This window comes from Myotis brandtii, unplaced genomic scaffold (assembly GCF_000412655.1).
Source record: "Myotis brandtii unplaced genomic scaffold, ASM41265v1 scaffold332, whole genome shotgun sequence".
In the NCBI taxonomy this organism is placed as follows: Eukaryota; Metazoa; Chordata; class Mammalia; order Chiroptera; family Vespertilionidae; genus Myotis; species Myotis brandtii.
The window spans coordinates 535235-553390 of record NW_005362797.1 but is presented as its reverse complement, the minus strand read 5'-3'; the positions used below and the strand labels follow the sequence as shown (position 1 = coordinate 553390).

Here is an 18156-nt window from a genome sequence, read left to right as displayed (position 1 = left end):
GGCTGGATCCTACTTTCCCTCTGGAAACTCTGCTGTCCTCCCACAGTGCCAGGACACGGGACAGAATGTACCTCCAGTGGCTGGCTCACTGACCTGGGCGGACCCATGGCTGGATTTGGGGTGCGGGCATCTCTTGGTGCAGCAGGGGGCTGTGAAAGCTGGGAAATGAGAGGGGACGCACAGCTACCAGAGAAGCAATCAATGAGGCAGACCTAGCCCAGAAGATTGGAACTGGATTTAAGTAAAACAAAAGACGTCCAAGGAGCTACTCCATCAACTGGCTTCTGGTGACTTTCAAAGGAGATGAGCCCAGTGAGGACCGTTTGCAACGTCTGAGAAGGACCAAGGTGGGGCTTAGCTCCATTGACCCCCAGCTAGGAAACAGTCCCACGAAGAGAGGCCGATGTTTAGGGAGGACGTGTGCCCGAGGAGCACACAGATGATGCTCCTATGTGCTATTTATGTGCCAAAGTCACACCTTTGCCAACCCACGTGCTATGCAGCCCTGCTGTGTGGTGACGAGCGTGCATTCTAAAACCAGAATGTCTTTGTACACAGGGCTGGCTTGGTGGGTGTGCAACCTGTGCAAACAGAACCCCATTTCGAAGGGCCCTGTGCTGTGGTTAGTGCTCTGCTGTTGCCGTTTTGACATTCGTACTCATTTCTTAGCAAGGAGACCACATTTTCATTGTGCACCGGGCCCTGAACATTCTGTAGCTGGTCCTGCTGAATGAAGCTACTAAACTCCACTGCTTCCTCACCGTGAGATATTGGGCAAGTTACTTAATGTCTCTGAGCCTCAGTCTTCTCATCAGGAAAATGAGGCTAATAAATAGTACCTGCCTCCTGTGCTTCATGAGAGATTTTGAGAAGGCGTGTGGAGCACAGTGCCTGGAACCTGGCAAGTGCTCAGTGAATGCAGGCCACAATGACTGCTATTTCCAAAATCATGGGTTAAACTTCCAACCAAGCGCTGGTTAATTAGAAATAGCTGCCCAGGTTCCTTGGCAGGCACAACTCTGAAATGAGGCTGCCAGGCAAGTAACACAGTTACTGGCTACCATCTGGAACCTGACCGCGGGCTCTCACTGATGTGGGTGGCGTCCGGTGACTCAATCCAAAAATGCCTCAAAGACTAAACTCCAGTTGCACTCGGGAGTTGTTGGTCAGAATGCCATCACCTGTGGCCCTTCTGTTGGTGATTGTTTATGGGGAAGTCTCTGCATACAAGAGTGAGTGTCATGATTAGAAAAGCTAGTTACTGGGTTATCTACCAGCAGAGTCCACATTCAAGGGCAGGTGGGACTTTTTCACATCAGCATTAGTTACTGAGAAAGGGGACAGGTACAGGGCAACCTCAACAAAGACGGAGCTGAGTCCATTCTTCCTCGTGGCGGGGCTCCTGGCTTGGAAAATGCCTAAATGCGTTCCCTTTGGCCATACACTTGTAAATCTTTCTGTATGTCTGAGTACAAGAAAAGCTTTCTAAAAAAAGAAGGCCTTGATCCATTCAGAAAAAAGAGACTTCTGATATTGGGGGACAGGTACAGGGCAACCTCAACAAAGACGGAGCTGAGTCCATTCTTCCTCGTGGCGGGGCTCCTGGCTTGGAAAATGCCTAAATGCGTTCCCTTTGGCCATACACTTGTAAATCTTTCTGTATGTCTGAGTACAAGAAAAGCTTTCTAAAAAAAGAAGGCCTTGATCCATTCAGATAAAAGAGACTTCTGATACTGAGTAGTATCAGTAGTATCGCTGCTTTTCAGAAAAGAATCTATTATTCCTCAGACCTCTCTGCCTACATTCTAAGCAATGAACACGTTTTTGTGTGTCTGAAAGGTACCTAACCTCATGCAGCCCGTGAAAGTCTTTCTGGAGAGCAATTTGGTGAGCCTTTAAAAGGCTCATGACCTTTGCCACGGCAATCCCTTGGGGATCTTTCCAAAGAAACAACCAATGATGAAGACCACACTTCATGTACAGCAGTTTTCATGGTGATGCTAAAGGAAGAAACAGCTTCGGCCTCCAACAATATGGGATCATAGTGTGGATGGTAGAAGCCATGGAACCCATCAAAGATTGTTTTTCAGAGAAGCTTAGTAATAGGGGGACATGTTTCCAGTATTATGTCGTATATGAACTCAAGCAAGCAGTCTAATGTTGGTGCTTCACAAACAATGAAAAGACAGCTCCTCAGATCCAGCTTCCCCCTGCCTGACCCCTAAATTGTGAAAAATTTCTCAGGAAAAACTAAGAGGATCAGTGAGTTCTGATTTTCCTTAGAAGCTTTGCTACCATATATGATGAATGATGAAAAACCATTATTTCCTCACCTTATTATTCTACTAACATTGTACTATGGTTCTCTTTAGAATTCTCAAACCGTGTGACTTTATAAATACTCTCCACTTTGGAGTTAAAATTTAGCCAGCTAAATGGTGGCCATCTTACAATACATTATTTTTGCAATGTATTGAGAGAGAGGGACAAAATAGCCTTTTTTTTCATTGAATGGAACAAGGACCCAATCTCTAGCACTAACACTGAGCCATGATACTGAAGTAGGCTTATGGTTTGGGTTTTATTTTTGTTTTTGTTTCATGCCTGTTTTATAGCCGTTTCTTGTTCAACATCCACCTTCCTTCAGATTTTGGGGAAAAGTGCCAAGCCTGTGCCTTGGTATGACACAGTGTCCTGCCTCCCACTATAGAGGCAGCACCTTCCCAAGCAGCCAGGACACAAGCACAGAAACCCAGAAGCTCATCCAGTGGGATGCTCTGCCTAAGACTTTAAATCTAGAGCAAGTGGCCCACAGGAGGTAGGCGATGGCAGCAGCAGTGTCCAGCAAGGTCAGGCCCTGGCCATGAAGGTCAGAGGATACTGTCTGGCCCTCCATGATCTCTGACCCATACATGTGTATTAGTTAGTATTTTTCAGTGCTGGGTAATAGAAAACCCGATGCAGGCTGGCTTAGGCAGAAAAGGAAATGCATGGAGCCTGGTTAACAGGAGATTTAGCATTTATTTCGTAACACTTCACAGATAGCTCCATCCAAAGCTCAAAAAATGTGAAAAGAACCCTGTTTTTCACTCCCCATTTCTTACTCTGCTTCTTTAGCTGAGTTCCAGGCATAGCAATTCAAGAAAATGACTGACAGGGGCCTGGGCCTCTTTTTCCAGATTTACCTCCAGTAAGACAGGAAGTCACTTCCTCCAAAGGTCAAGTAACAGTCCAGGAACTGAGGTTCTTATTGGGCTAATCCTAATGAGTTAAGAGATCTCATGTCCATCTCTTAACTAAGGACAATGGTCACTCAGGTGCAAAGTAATGGATTTCTTAGTCTAGACAAGGTGATTCTTCCCCTGAGACCTGGAGGCCAAGAGAGGGGAAGAGGACCATTGGGGAAATGGTTATCAGAATAAGTAAATGGATGCCAGGCATCAGAAACCAAGGACTACGTGTCATTTGCACAAACTCAAAGATTCTATAAGTGGCATATAAAAAAGGCAGGAAATGTTACATATCAAATATTTCTCATTAGAAACACCATTCCTTTATCACATAAGGTCATATGGGCCAATGAACACAGTTGTTCAAGAAACCAAGCCCCTGATTCCTAAGGAGTTGACACAATAAGTACCATGGACTCCTACGGCGGTTGAACGACCCTTTCACAGGGGTCGCCTAAGACCATCCTGCATATCAGATATTTACATTATGATTCATAACAGTAGCAACATTACAGTTATGAAGTAGCAACGAAAATAATTTTATGGTTGGGTCACAACATGAGGAACTGTATTTAAAGGGCCAGAAGGTTGAGAACCACTGTCTAAGGCAGTGATGGCGAACCTATGACACGCTTGTCAGAGGTGACACGCGAACTCATTTTTTTTGGTTGATTTTTCTTTGTTAAATGGCATTTAAATATATAAAATAAATATCAAAAATATAAGTCTTTGTTTTACTATGGTTGCAAATATCAAAAAATTTCTATATGTGACACAGCACCAGAGTTAAGTCAGGGTTTTTCAAAACGCTGACACACCGAGCTCAAAAGGTTCGCCATCACTGCCCTAGTGTAACGCACACCTCTAATATCTGTAATAGCTGATCTTAATGGATAAGCAGATTTGCAAGTGTGAATCTACTCTGACATATAATTAGATGAAGAGTCTTTTAAAAAAGAACAATTCTCTTTCATTCCAAATTTTCTTACGGCACATAACTTTCTTGATTGCGCCAATGTAGAAACACCACCGGTCCTAAAGGCTAGGTCTAAAAACACAAACAAAATGCGGTGCCTCTAAAACAACCCTTAGCCTCCTAAACGTACACCAATAAGAAGTTGATCACCAAAGCTGTGCACCCCCCCAAGGGAGGCATACCCTTAGGCACCTACTTAACATGTGGTCATGAAGGACAAGGGGGAGAAGAGCCTCCCCGTGGCATAGCTGGACTCAGAGAGCAGCAGATGGGAGGGCTCCTTGCAGGTGTTAAGGAAGGAACCCTCCCCTTGCAAGGGCAGAGGGGCCTCCCAATGCCTGCCCTTCATTTCTATGGATGGGCACTGCTGTGCGTTTCCCATTCTTTTGACTGAGAATTTTTATTGACTTCACTATTGTAACCGGGAAGATACCTGTCAAACTCATTTTCAGCAGAGCTGGGAGAGGGATAGCACCTAGCAATTCCACCATGTAGGAAAAGAAAATAAACAGAAGAAATACAGAGAAGGATAAAAGAGCCCATCAGTTGCAAATCTCACAAAGTGCCAGCAAACATCCAATTATGACGGCAAGGGTGTCACCTTGAACTTCGAAAGAGATATCTTTGTTTGCAGTAGGTGTGGATATAGGTTGAAGAGGGAGAGCAGCTTAAGCCTCCCCACTCCGAGTCCCCCTCCCGCCCTGCAACCCTCCCGCCTTAATCTGGTCCAAAAAACAGATGAGGCAGGACTATTCATAGAAGAACACAGATGGGCCTGCCGTCTCTTTGGCAGCAGGAAAGGAGAGCCTTGGGATGTGCGACCTGAACAGCTAGCTACCTGCTTCTCCCTGCTCCCCTCTCCCCAGCCGCATTTAACATTCAGCAGAGAGCTGGTACAGGAAGATCCAGTTTGTTCAGTGTCAAGTATTTTACAAAAACCTGGCCCAGCATAAATATTAAGCTTCCATTTTTTAAAAAGAATGTGAAAAGAGCAGCAAAACTTACCAAAGAATAGAAGACATTCAGTAGAAAAATGTCGCCCCAACCAGACAAAATTGTAACAAACTATGAAGTCATCGCCTCGAAGCGTTTTCACAGAGAAACCACAAAGCAGCAATGCAAGAAATTAGGAAAATAGTAGTGGGATAACTAGTGAAGACGAAATGGGAGCTAATGGAATTCAGGAAAGAAATAGGAAGGAAAAAAAATCCACTAATGATCATGAAATGAAAATAAAATTGGAAGGAACAGATGGCAGAATAGGCACTGTGAAGAACACACAAAAAAGGAATGGAGAGGATAAAATTACCAAAATGAGAACCAAATCGTAAGCGTTAAAAAGGCACAGAGGAAAGTTACAGACATAAAATACAGGCAGAAAAGTGATAATATATGTGTAGTTGGAATCCCCAAAGGACAGAACTAAAACCATACAACAGAGAAAACGTTTAGAGATGACAATCAAGAAAACTTTCCTAAAATCAAAGGAACAAAACTGAGTAGTGTTATCAGATGAAAGATAAAGACATAATCTTTTGCATAGCTGAGCAAAACATCAAGTCACTTACAAAAGGGAAAAATATTGGGCTGACATGAGATTTCTCCACAACAGCATAAACATCAGAAGAGAGCGAAACACCTACAACACCTTGAAAAACATGGGAGTCAGGATTTCATTTCCAGCCAAACTGCCATTCAAGGGGAAAGTTATTTTGAACAACACAATACCCTAGGGAATATGACTCCCATGAGCCATTCTTAAGGCAACCATTTGAAGCTGAATTACAGCCAATCGGGTGAGGATGAGGAAAACCATGGCAAAAAAGACTAGAGATGAATACTGACGACATTTAACTGAGAACTACAACTAAAATAAATGTATCAGGAGAACAGACCAGAATGTAAATGATATACCCCAATGTTATAGAATGACACAGAGTAATAATTGATCGTGGAAGAGGGAAAGGAGGAGGATGCTAAGTTCACCTTATATTATAGCTGCGAGCCAAGAGGTATCATACATCTAAAGAGGGAAAATCAGCTGAAGTATATTTAATAATTTAAAAGTAAACATTAAAAGGATGGTGTCCAGAGGGCGATGTCATTGTCCATAATAGGGAAATATTAGATATTGCTAAAAGATTAGAACACTAAGTTGTTATATATTATTGTAATTATAAAGTTAATCCCTAAGATAAAAATACAAAACTCCCCCAGTATCAGAGACACGCAAATATTACACAACAAAAATTGCTGCAGGAAAGAAGTAATTATAGATCACCATATGATCAGTTGTGAAGAGCATTTATCTAGTCCAAGAAATGCAAATGTTCACTTTTGATCTAATTAAACGACAGTGGGAGGACAGGAGGATGGGAAGAGAGCCGTCTCCAGTGGAGCGGATGAAAGAGAACTAACTCCTCACCTTCCACCACAGGAAGTCAAGACATAATCCCTAAAACCTGAACATTCAGGAAGTGGCTACATGAGTGTGATATTCAGAGTCATGGAGATAAATATCAAAATAACCAAGCAAAAGAGCATAAAGTGGTTGCCCTGGGGAGGTGAAAAACTGCTGTTTTTCATAAACAAACCTTCTAGAACATTTATATGGTTCTTTCATATATAACTTTAATAAAAAGTGCAATTTTTAAAAAAATATATTTTTATTGATTTCAGAGGGGAAGGGGGAAGGAGAGAGAGATAGAAACATCAATGATGACAGGGAATCATTGATTGGTTGCCTCCTGCATGCCCCCCACTGGGGATCGAGCCCGCAACCCAGGCATGTGCCCTTGGCTGGAATCGAACCTGGGACCCTTCAGTCCACAGGCTGACGCTCTATCCACTGAGCCAAGCCAGCCAGGGCAAAAGTACAATTTTTAAAAAGGAATTTGAGCACAACCAAGCAATCTGAGTTCAACTGCCTGATTCATATTTGGATTTTTTCACTCTAACCTTGTCATGAGGTCCTTTCAAACTAAAAGCTCCTGAGTCTCTCACTGTTTGTTTTTTAAAAAAAATATATTTTTATTGATTTCAGAGAGGAAGGGAGAAGGAGAGAGATAGAAACATTGATGATGAGAGAGAATCATTGATCAGCTGCCTCCTGTATTCCCCACACTGAGGATTGAGCCCACAGCCTAGACATGTGCCCTGCCCTGGAACCAAATCCATGACTTCTGGTGCATAGGTTGACACTCAACCACTGAGCCATGCTGGCCAGACTGGTTCATTTTTTTTAAATGATTTTGAGAGAGAGAGAGAGAAAGAGAGAGAGAGAGAGAGAGAGAGAGAGAGAGAGATTTGTTTTCCACTTATTCATGCATTCATTGGTTGATTCTTGCATGTGCCCTGACAGGCCATTGAACCGCAACCTTGGCTATTACCACAACACTCTAACCGACTAAGCTACCCGACCAGGTGCAGTTCTTCATTCCTCTTTGCCTTTTCATCGAAAGCCACGACGACCCCTGCATTCATGTGACAGTGTTTCATAAGCCTCCTTGCAGCCTTACGCTGCCACGTGTTCTGCGAGGACAGAAGTTTGACAAGCGCCATCCCTCAGGATGGCCTGCGGAGGAAGCGAGAGTGGCAAGCAAACGGTTACCTATGGTGGTGATGACAGTTCCAGCAAAGAAAAAGGCACTTCCGAGGTCCCAATGGCTGCTGTTGTTGGAGGAGTTTCCTATTGGACTCACTCCTGCGTTGTCAGCGTCAAGGGCATGCTGCAAAGAGAGTGAGAGAGCGTGAGGCTCGGTTAAAAAAGTTAAAGGAAAAGAATTTTCCTGCTCAACAACCTGCAGTGATCTACAGGGGACTGGTTACGTGAATGAGGGTACAGTCACAAAGAGAAACCCTACACACCCACTAATTAAAACGAGAAAATGTGTGTGAGTGGGAGAAAGTTAGGGTATAGAGTAATGGTGCCATTTGTGTCAAATTTGTAGGCACAGGTTTATGCAACCCAGCCCTGGGTTATGCAAATTGCATACAGATTGCTTTGCAAAGACATAGAAGAGTTGTCTAAAGATTGTCACCCAAATCGGTCATTCCTGAAAGACAGGCTTTCTGCTGCTTTTGACTCTTTTCTGTTTGTTAGAAAGTCTTACATTGAGCTTGTTTCAGGAGCACAGGAGGTAAGAGCTTGGGCTACTAGGTCAGACCACCCTCCCTTGCGGAAGCTACTCTAACCTCTCTAAGCCTAACTCTCCTCCTTGGAAAACTGGAGATGCTAATACCTTCCCCACACTCTGGTGGGGAGGATGAAATGAAATGGTCCCATGTAATGGACTTAGCTCAATGCCCTCCACCAAGTCAGGGTTTAACTAACAGCCAATGTCATTTCACTGTTCCCCCAACACACAGACACATATTGCTCCTTTTCAAAATAAACAGCAGTCACTCCTTACTGACCTACTGGATTTGGAGTCCCATACCCCTTAAGTCCTCCAGCCTGGGCAGGACACTCCATGAGACAGACCCTCACCCTCCTGGGCCTTTGCCCACGCCCTCCCCGAGCGTGCTCAGACTTCAGGGTCTAATCCGGGTCTGCTTTTTCCGGGAGGTTTGTGCAGAATAAAGTGAAAATCTCTCAGCAGCCCTTCTAAGCTGGACCCGGCCAACCTCTTTCAGGCCAGAGGAGAGGGGAGAGCAGGGAGGAAGAGCAAACAGGTGAGCTGGGGCCAGGAAGGGACAGGTGGGAGTTGCAGAGGGAGGTGACAGACATAGAGCAACTTCTAGAACAACTAGAGATCCTGTTCCTGGAATAACCCAGGTGGAGCCTACAAGATGCAATTAAATATATATATTTAATATATTTCTATTTGACAGTATTGCAGATGTTTTCCATTTTCTCTCTTTTTTCCCCCCTTCCACCCAACCTCCGCCCCACCCTAGGCCTTCCCCAAGACACAATATTGACATGTGATTATATAGGGTGTCCTAAAAATGTATACACATACTTTGAATAATTATAAAGGCAGTGTTTATTAAAATACATTTCATTTTCAAAATTGAGATAACAGCTATTAAAGTGGGTATACATTTTTGGGGGGGACACCCTGTATTTATCCTTAAATAATGCCCTTTAAGCTTTGTTAAAACAGACATGGTTGCCACAAAATCAGATCACAAGTGAAAAAGTGAATCACCCTTATACGTTGCCTTTATGAGCCTGGGATATTTCAAACTCTCTAGACCAGGGATCAGCAACCATTTTCCATAAAGCACTAGATAATAAATATTTTAGGCTTTTGGGGCACGTATGGTTTCTGTTGCATATTTATCCTTTCCTTTTACAAACGCTTAAATATGCAAAGACCATTCTTAGTTCACATGTTGCACAAAAACAGGCTGTGGGCTGGATCTGGCCTGCCCTTGCACAACTGACTGGATAATGGAAAAAAATCCCCTTTTGTTAAATCTTTAGTCGATTCTTTCCTTTCTCTAAGAACATGAAATACTATGCTGGCCACTGTTTCTAACATAAACCCTGGCACCCCAGAATTTAAAATCCAGCTGCATGGGGTGCATACAGGCTGAATTTGCCAATGGTTTAAATCGGCCTAATTGACAACAATCATCAGGGGCTCTGCTCTGTTCTGCTGTAAAGAAAAGACAGATGGCGAGTCCTTTCTGCTAGTAAAACATCCATTTTCCCTTCGCTGTGAGTGCCACCAGACCCAGCAACAGGCCCTAACTAGTGTTTATCTCCTCATTATCTATTCAGCGCTGATGGGCCCACCTGGGCATAATACCTCAGGAGCAGCTCTGGGTCTCAGGCACTTAGGTGACCTCACATCACGCCATCAATCACTAATATTTCCAACTTCTATGAGGCTGCAAAGAGAGCTTGGTTTCCACCAAGTCTCCCTGTGCTGAGTATTGCCGACAAACATCATAAGCAGACCCCGTGCTGCATATAAAAATACAGATATGCAGCAAAGACAAGCGGAGAGGATTATTTGTTTCATCAAAAAAATCCGGATTCCTTTTCAAGTCTCTTTTTTTCCCTGAATTATGCAATTTATAAATAAATAATGTAAAGTATTTATCCATTGAAAGGAAAAGAAACTAACATTTGTTGAGCGTTTGCATGGAGCCAGGTACTATAGAAGTGTGATTTCATTTTATCCTTTGCACTAGTTGTGTGTTATTCAATTTTATCCTTTGTACAACTTGCAAAAAAGTAAAATTATCTCCCACTTCAGTGGTAAGAAAACAGGCTCAGAAAAGTTAAGTAACTTACCCTACGTGACACAGCCAGGAAGCAGAGAAGTCAGGATTCAAACCCTGACTGGGCCCAAGCCATGATTTTGCATGTGGTACCCAGAACACTCCTCTTCCACAGCCATGCTGGCCTCCAGACAGAGATGAGGGGGAAGGACTGGCAGAGTTTAGGCAGAAGGGACCTCCCAAGGGATCAATTCTAATGAGATGAATTCCTTGAAGTGGAAGCACCAAACCTTATTTAGCTCTTGGAGCTGGTAACAGCTTAACTGTGTTGCATTAAAAACTAAATTTAAAAATAAAGAAAAAAATTTGGACAGGTTGATTTTACACCCTGAGAGGGAGGGAGCAGAATAAAGAGAGAATAATCCCTGAAAGGGAGGAAGGAAAAAGAGAGAAAGGAGTGTCAATTGACATGTGGGAGGTTCCAGGTCAGTTCCAGCATTGCCCAGGACTTTAAAAATTTTTATTTTTATTTTTTTATTTTAGAGAGAAATGAAGGGAAAGGAAGAGAGAGACACAGATATGAGAAACATGGATTGGCTGCCCCTTGTACGCATGTTGACTGGGGATTGAACCCCAAACCTGGGTATGTGCCTTGACTGGGAATTGAAGGTGCATGGGATGACACTCAGCCAACTGAGCCACACCAGCCAGGGCTGCCCAGGATTTTTGTCAGTATCCAACTTTAACTTGCTTTATCTATGATGTAAATCCCGTTCTCGCTCCCCCAAGTCTTCAGTAAAGTGGGCTCTACACCCAAATGCCTTTGGGAAGCGGTTTTGTGGAAATTAAATATAAGCATTGTTATAGGCACAGTGGGAAGAATGAGAAAGATAAGCCTTCAATGAGTCACTGAGCTCTTGCTAAGGCTTTATACAATCCCTAGTCCCGGGCATGAGGTTTGACTCTATCTAGATCTGATGAGTCAGAAAGACTCCTACAAACCACCAGCATGAAAACGAATCAGCACACTTGGGTTATGTACACATACGGAAAACCCAGCACAAACAACGGTTATCACTTGAATTAATAGCATCATTTTTAGTTCAATAAGAATATTTCAGATTGAGTTCATAGTTCTAACTTTAATCATCTTCTAAAAGATTTTCAAAGGCTCTTAATTGTTTGAACTCAAGAAAACATTTTAAAATTAAATGTATTTGCTTCTCCCCTGCCCCGCCTCCCTCTCTGCACTCAGGCTGCAAAAGTGAAGATAAGCCAGCCCATTAGAAATGTCTGAGCACACAGAGAGTGAAATGAGGTAACTGAGCTGTGTCCTGTTTGGCTTAAAGATCAACCAAAACTCTCCCTCTCCATTCTCCCTCCACTACCCCTATGCTTTAGGACCACCTGGGAGGTATAACAGAAACTGCAGCCTCTCCCCAGTGAGGCAGGCCTCAGGTTGATGTGAAGGAAGAGTGACAGGGGTAACGATCACTTGGACGCCCCCTCTCCCTCCCAACTGTCCCCAGTGCTGTAATCCCATAACTCGAAGCCCGGCTGCGTAAATCACTTTCCGGACGGCGTGAGACACCGTCATGAGTGCTAGCTCGACACTGAGATGAACAATGACCCACAGGGGACTACTAACTGTCTGTGGCTTTTCTCCTATGATCTGTGTACTCGGTGAGATCATCTGTTTCCTTATGTGGCACCAAAAAGAAAGCTGTGCTATCATCACTCAGCTTGTCTGAGACTGGCTAAAGAATGCCACCGATGGGTGCCCTATGGGTGTACACTGATGGCGAGGGTGATCATTTGACGTATGGCTCAGTTGAGGATGCTTGCAGAATACAAGGCGGCTCTGTTCATAATCATGTTGGGACCATAGGGCAGGTGCAATCCAGCATGCATGGCCACTTTCTTCATAGTTCACACCACTGGGGTGAAACGAAAAGACCCCTATTGGGGGCCACAAAGGTGGCTCTGTATGTACAGTATTCTTAGTCCCAGTTGGCAAAGGGATTTATGGAGTAGACAGCTAGCCAGGGGTTGAGGCAGGACGATGGGGTGGCTGTGAAAGTGGCTTCATAAATGTATTAAACGTGAGCATTCTTTCAGCCATTAATGGAGAGAAGGAGAGCCACAGACCCTGGGAGGTGGACAAAGGCACATGCATACAACTCAAAAAAGCCTCTAATAACGCAAACCCTCAGCAGCATCCTTCTACCTCCTCACACACGGGGTAGGAAGGGCCTCGGGTAGGAAGTGGAAGGATGGTGTTAATTTGGTTGCCACAGTTGCTTTTTATTTCTCCTGCTTCAGAAGTGCTTCTCATATAAATATTTCAACGAAGCAAAAGTGAATATCCTGGTGTGGGGGGAGGGGCAATTTCACATCCACCAGCATGGTCCTGAGGAGAGTATATGATGTACACCCTGCTGTCTCTGCACTTTAAAAGGCCACATTATAGTATTTCAAACAGGTTTGGTGGTGATGAACTCCTGTATTTTTTTTCTGGTCTGGGAAGTTCTTTATCTGTCCTTTGATTCTAAATGATAGCTTTTGTTCATAACACCAAACCAGTATTATATAAAATGTTAAAAAGGTTTTCTTTAAGAAGAAGAAAAAAAGAAAAAATATATATTAACAATAAAATGGCAATGAATACTAAAAATAAGTAAACAAGCAGAACAGAAACAGACTCATAGATACAGAGAACATTTTGATGGTTGCCAGATGGGAAGGGGGTAAAAGAGGATGGGTGAAAAGGATGAAGGGATTAAGAAGTACAAATTGGTTGGTACAGAATAGTCATAGGGTTGTAAAGTACAGCACAGGGAACACAACCAATAATATTGTAATAATGTATGGTGTCAGATGGGTGGGAGATTTATCGAGATGACCACTTAGTAAGTTATGCAATGTCTAAACACATATAATAATGTATGTCAGTTGTAATTAAAAACAAAAAATGATTAAAAATAATAGTATTTCAAACAGCAGTGGGAGAGTGTCAGAGAGAAAGTCTGGACTCAACCCAGCAAGGCGCTTCTGGGGCTGATTCCAAGAAGTCTTTGCTTCAGTGTGAAGAGATAGAGCATGGGAGTAACTTGTGTTGAGCCCCTGCAAGTTACTCAACTTCTCTGAGCCTCAGTTTCCTTACCTATGAAATGAAGGACCTTCCAGCAGGGATTTTTAAAAAATGTGTATTTGATTTTGGACAGTGTGCCTTGTCATTTCATATATAATAATATTAACAATATTACAAGAATCCTTTCTGAGCCCTTAATAGTACACAGGCTTACTCAGTTAACCCTCATGATGACCTCTCGGGATGGGCATGGCTAGCATCCCCATGAGACACATGAACTTGGACTAGTGTAGTACCTTACCCGTGCTCACACAGCTTGTGGACACTAATAGAATTGTCAACAGGAAGATGGCCATCCTAAATGCTGGGAAGGCAGCTTCTCTCCACCCTCTGTGTTCTTCTTTCTCCCCATCTCAGACCCTCTGGGGAGAGCAGGCTGGCTCCCACCCAGGCTGGGCAGCTCCAGGATCTATGAGAGGTGAAAGGAGAAGGGAAAGGGCATTGATGCCCAGGTGCCTTCGCCTCCCACCCAGGCAGATGACCTATGTGGTAGTCAGGCCGGGGCTGGCCGGAGTGGACTGGGCATCCTATGGCCATACCACCTCAGAGGTTCCCACAAATAAATGCTCAAAAAATCAATCAATCAATCCAGGCCATAAACAAGCAAAGAGAAAGGCAACTTCAGAGCCACAGTGAGTACTATGATGGTGTTTATTTTTCTGCTGTCCTAAGTATCAGTTATGTGTAAATATTAGCCTTTCATCAGGTCCCTGACTTCACAGCCTGGTTATGAGTCTACAGTAGAGCCCAGCTGCAGAGTGGACAGGATGAATAGGAAATCTGTTTGGAGAATCTGAGAGGAAGAAACCCAAGGTTTCTGGACCACACATTCAGAACCAATGATCTTAGACAAGCTCGCTTTCCTTGTTACCACCAGTTAACTCTTTGGGGGTGAAATGTTCTAAAACTCAATTCATCAGCACCTACACTCATGACTAATCTATGTAAACATTATCCAGCTGAATTTGGGGGAGCTCCTTCACCATCCAAATTGTAACTAACAAGGTAAAATTAAGTTTCTTTCTCTTTAACTACGTGGAAGGATAAAGAAGAGAAATTTTAAGCCACGAGGAAATTATCAAGTCTACTAAGGAAGTGAGGATATATGCTCTGATAGGTCAATAAACTTTTACATTGTCAGCGGTCAGTGTTCATCCCAGTTTGGACTCAACCTCTACAGACTCCATAACAAATTCGCAGAGTGATGCTGAAAAATCAGCCTGGTTCTGAGGAGAGTGTATGATGTATGCCCTGCTGTCTCTGTACTTGAGATTATTCCTATCAAAGATGAGTCTAGCCAATTTCTGGGCTACAAAAGCAGCTGCAGGGATTCCGGTTCATTGCAGAATGGGCTGACTCAAAGATCACTATTCCTGCTATTGCTGCTGCATTGGAGAGAGTCTGAACTTTAATCGATTACTAAAATCATGATAAAAAAAATGCTTCTGCTAACCTTTTTTATTGTTGCTGTTTACTGAGACTCTTTCTTGCTCTTGAGTGTTCAATATTAATCTCAAATTAATATTTCATTTCCTCTGCACCCTTAGAGAATGTCAGCGCCTACTGTCACCATCTCTCTGATGATCAATGTTTGACGTGGGGGCAGACACAGAAGTGAAGACCCAGAAACTTTGAAGAAAGTTCTAGAATTCTCTTCAAAATAATCATAGTTGCCAGCATTTGCAATGTGCCTTCTTATCTTAGTCGGTCCTCACAAAAAATCCTGTGATAATAAATCCTATTATCATTTCCATTTTCTAAACAAGACAACAGAAACAGAAGCCACTTGCCCACTCCTACAGCAGTTAGTGAGCGCCAGAGTGGGGACTGGATGAAAGTCCACTCTCTTAGCTCTGGCCTCCCCCTCCCTCCCACAGATATCTGTCTGCCCAGCTTGAAAACATTTTTCTAAAGCTCATCTGTTATGTCACCTTCCCCCACCTGAGAAAATGACAGTAAGAAAAGTAGGAATTTGTACTTCTGATCCTCATTTTTCAAAGAACAAAAGACAAAACCCTCATTTACTCAGTGGAGTTAACCTGCATCAGCAAGCTTTTCATCCCTTCTGCCTATTTTCACCGAGAAGAAAAGAAAAGATATGCTTTCCACATAGACTGATGCAAACCTGAGTGATCACTCATGTACTTTAGTTTTAAAGAGACTGTATTGACTCAGCCTCAACACCTGGCGTGAAGGTGAAAAGCCACGCCCCTCTAGAACACAGCCAACAGGTAATCATTATATTCTGGTCTGGTCACAGGTGAATGGAGGTCCTTTGGGGGGTCCCACAGGTTGAATCAGAGACGCCTGCTCTGTGCACAGCCCCAGTCACACTGGGCTCGAACTAACCACTCAAGCCAAGTTGGTCTCCCCAACCAAGAATAGAGCATTGTGGGTAAAAATATGGATTCTGGACCCTGAGTCTAGATCCCACTTTTACTTCTCACTTAAGCGTGGGCAGGTTATTTAGTTTGTCTGTTTCTTGGCTGCTTACCCCTACCTCAAAGGATCAATGTAAAGATTAAATGACTTAAAATACAGAAATGCATGTAGAGCAGAGCCTGGCCACAGTAAACACCATGCAAATGTAGCCAGGGACACTATTGACACTAGACAAAAGTTCTGGGGGACAGGAAGTAGGCATCTTGCATCTTTTGCTATGTTTTCCTGATCACTAGAGCTTAACACAGCACCTGCTTCAGGACAGGCATTCAGTAAATATTAGCTATCTAAATGAATACATTTGATTACAAGGAATGGGAGTAATTGTACGAGCCACACACCATCAAAATCTTGCTAAAAGGGATTCTCGCTTCGCTCTAAAAAAGGAGCAAACACTTGCATATTTATGTATAGATGTAAACACAGTAGCATTCATTTCTGGGATTTGTTTTATTTTTAGGGGTTTTTTTTTTTTTTGAACACTGAATTCTCATTTGCAAACTCATTTTTCCAGTGACATGCCAATTTCCATTAGCTCTTTAATTTCTGGCTTAAAAGCTTTAGCTCTTCTTCACTACACAGTGATGGAATCAACAACCCCAGGGATAAAAACAATAATAATAATAATGAAGTGGAGGCCTGTAGAGACAGGCAAGAAGCCACAGGCCCAATCTTGTCTGCATGGAACAATCTTCTGCATGTCAGCTTTGCTGGAGAACGGGCAGGCCTCTGACTTCAGGGCAAAGCTGGGAGGAGACGCTTCAACTCATCAGAGCTGTGTCCTTAGGCAGAAAGAACCCACACCTGCACTCACCAGAGGTCACCTGCCGCCTGGGCTATGGCCTAAACTTCCTGCACAAAGGCTGCTGGGAAGAGGGGATGACCCAGAACAGGAAGGAGAAAGCTTATCTGGCAAGGATTTCCACAGGCTGATGAATGGGTGTCTCAGGTGTCACTTTTTTCTTAAAATCCTTACATTTCTCACCATGTAAGCATTGAGGGCTGGAGACACCAAGGGAATCTTCTCCTGCCTAAAAGAGACAGGAAGATGATTTGAAAGGAGTACTCTTGACAACCAGAATGGAAAGAGAAGTCTTATGTTGCACAGAAACAAAATCATGTTCTGCTTGGTTTCTTGAAGGTTTGGAAGGTTTCTTGAAGGGTTCCTGGTCTCCCAAACAGATCTAGAAGGCCCCATTCATTCATTTATTCATCAAACCTACACATCGTCCTTGGGCCAGCCACTGTGCCGGGCATGAGGGATATACCTATGAAAGACACAGACTCAACCTGAAAGAGCTCATAGTCACAGGAAGGAGACAGGTGAGAACAATGATGATTATCCAACAGAGTCTAAAAAGTAGAGGCGAATGTAACCCATGTCCTCCCTGGTGGGCACCTCATCCTACACTGAACCCACCCCCATGAAACTCCCCGCCTGTCACTGTGGTGATTACCTGGAGAAATCACCACCATGTGACCACATGCAAAGTCTTTGAACGTTTAAGAATCCACAGCGTGAGAAAGGAGATCACAGATCCCTAGCCACACAGACACAAGCATTCATCCTGTCCCGTCTGTCGGTGAAGCCGCCTCGTGATTTCCTCTTTGAGCATTACAAAAGATGAATGTCTACTGCTTTCTCCGAGACTAGTCATGACAGAGTTTCTAAGACAATTGTACTGGGGACAGGGAAATAAGTGATTGTGGCCTGGGAAAGCATTGGACAAAGAAGTTCTTGGGATGGCGTGACTATCACATCAAGTTCCCTGCAAAGGCGACTCCAAAAACATAATCAGTTTACTTTATTCCACTGCCAAAGAAATGCAAGTACTCCGGGTCTGCTTATCACTGTCTATTCAGTTCTGTTCCCTGGACTTCACCTTGAAGAAGAAAGATGGAACAGGGCGAATGTTTCCTAATTGTTTCCTAAATGCCAACTAAATGCCAGGCACTTTATATGGGTTATCTCATCCACTCTTTCCAGTATTCCGTATGAGAGGGACTACCTGTCCCTTCATAGGTGACGCCTGACATTCAGTGGGATAAGGGATCAGGCCTACCTGATTCTAGTGTCCCCACTTTTCCCCCTCCTGGACACCCCTTTCTTTGAAAATGTAATAGTCCACATTTTTTAAATTATTGTTTAAAGTATTACAAATAGTAGTACATATGTCTTC

The 18156-nt window shown here is 43.5% G+C and overlaps 1 protein-coding gene across 1 annotated transcript in view; it reads right to left on the bottom strand.

The window, feature by feature from the left end:
- The window catches only part of KCNK10 (potassium channel, two pore domain subfamily K, member 10), a 110604-nt gene that overhangs the window by 41538 nt on the left and 50910 nt on the right, over positions 1–18156 (bottom strand). The window contains exon 3 of the mRNA XM_005871213.2: positions 7817–7934. Within this exon, the coding sequence (XP_005871275.1) occupies positions 7817–7934 (118 nt within the window). The remainder of the gene's footprint in view (positions 1–7816; positions 7935–18156) is intronic.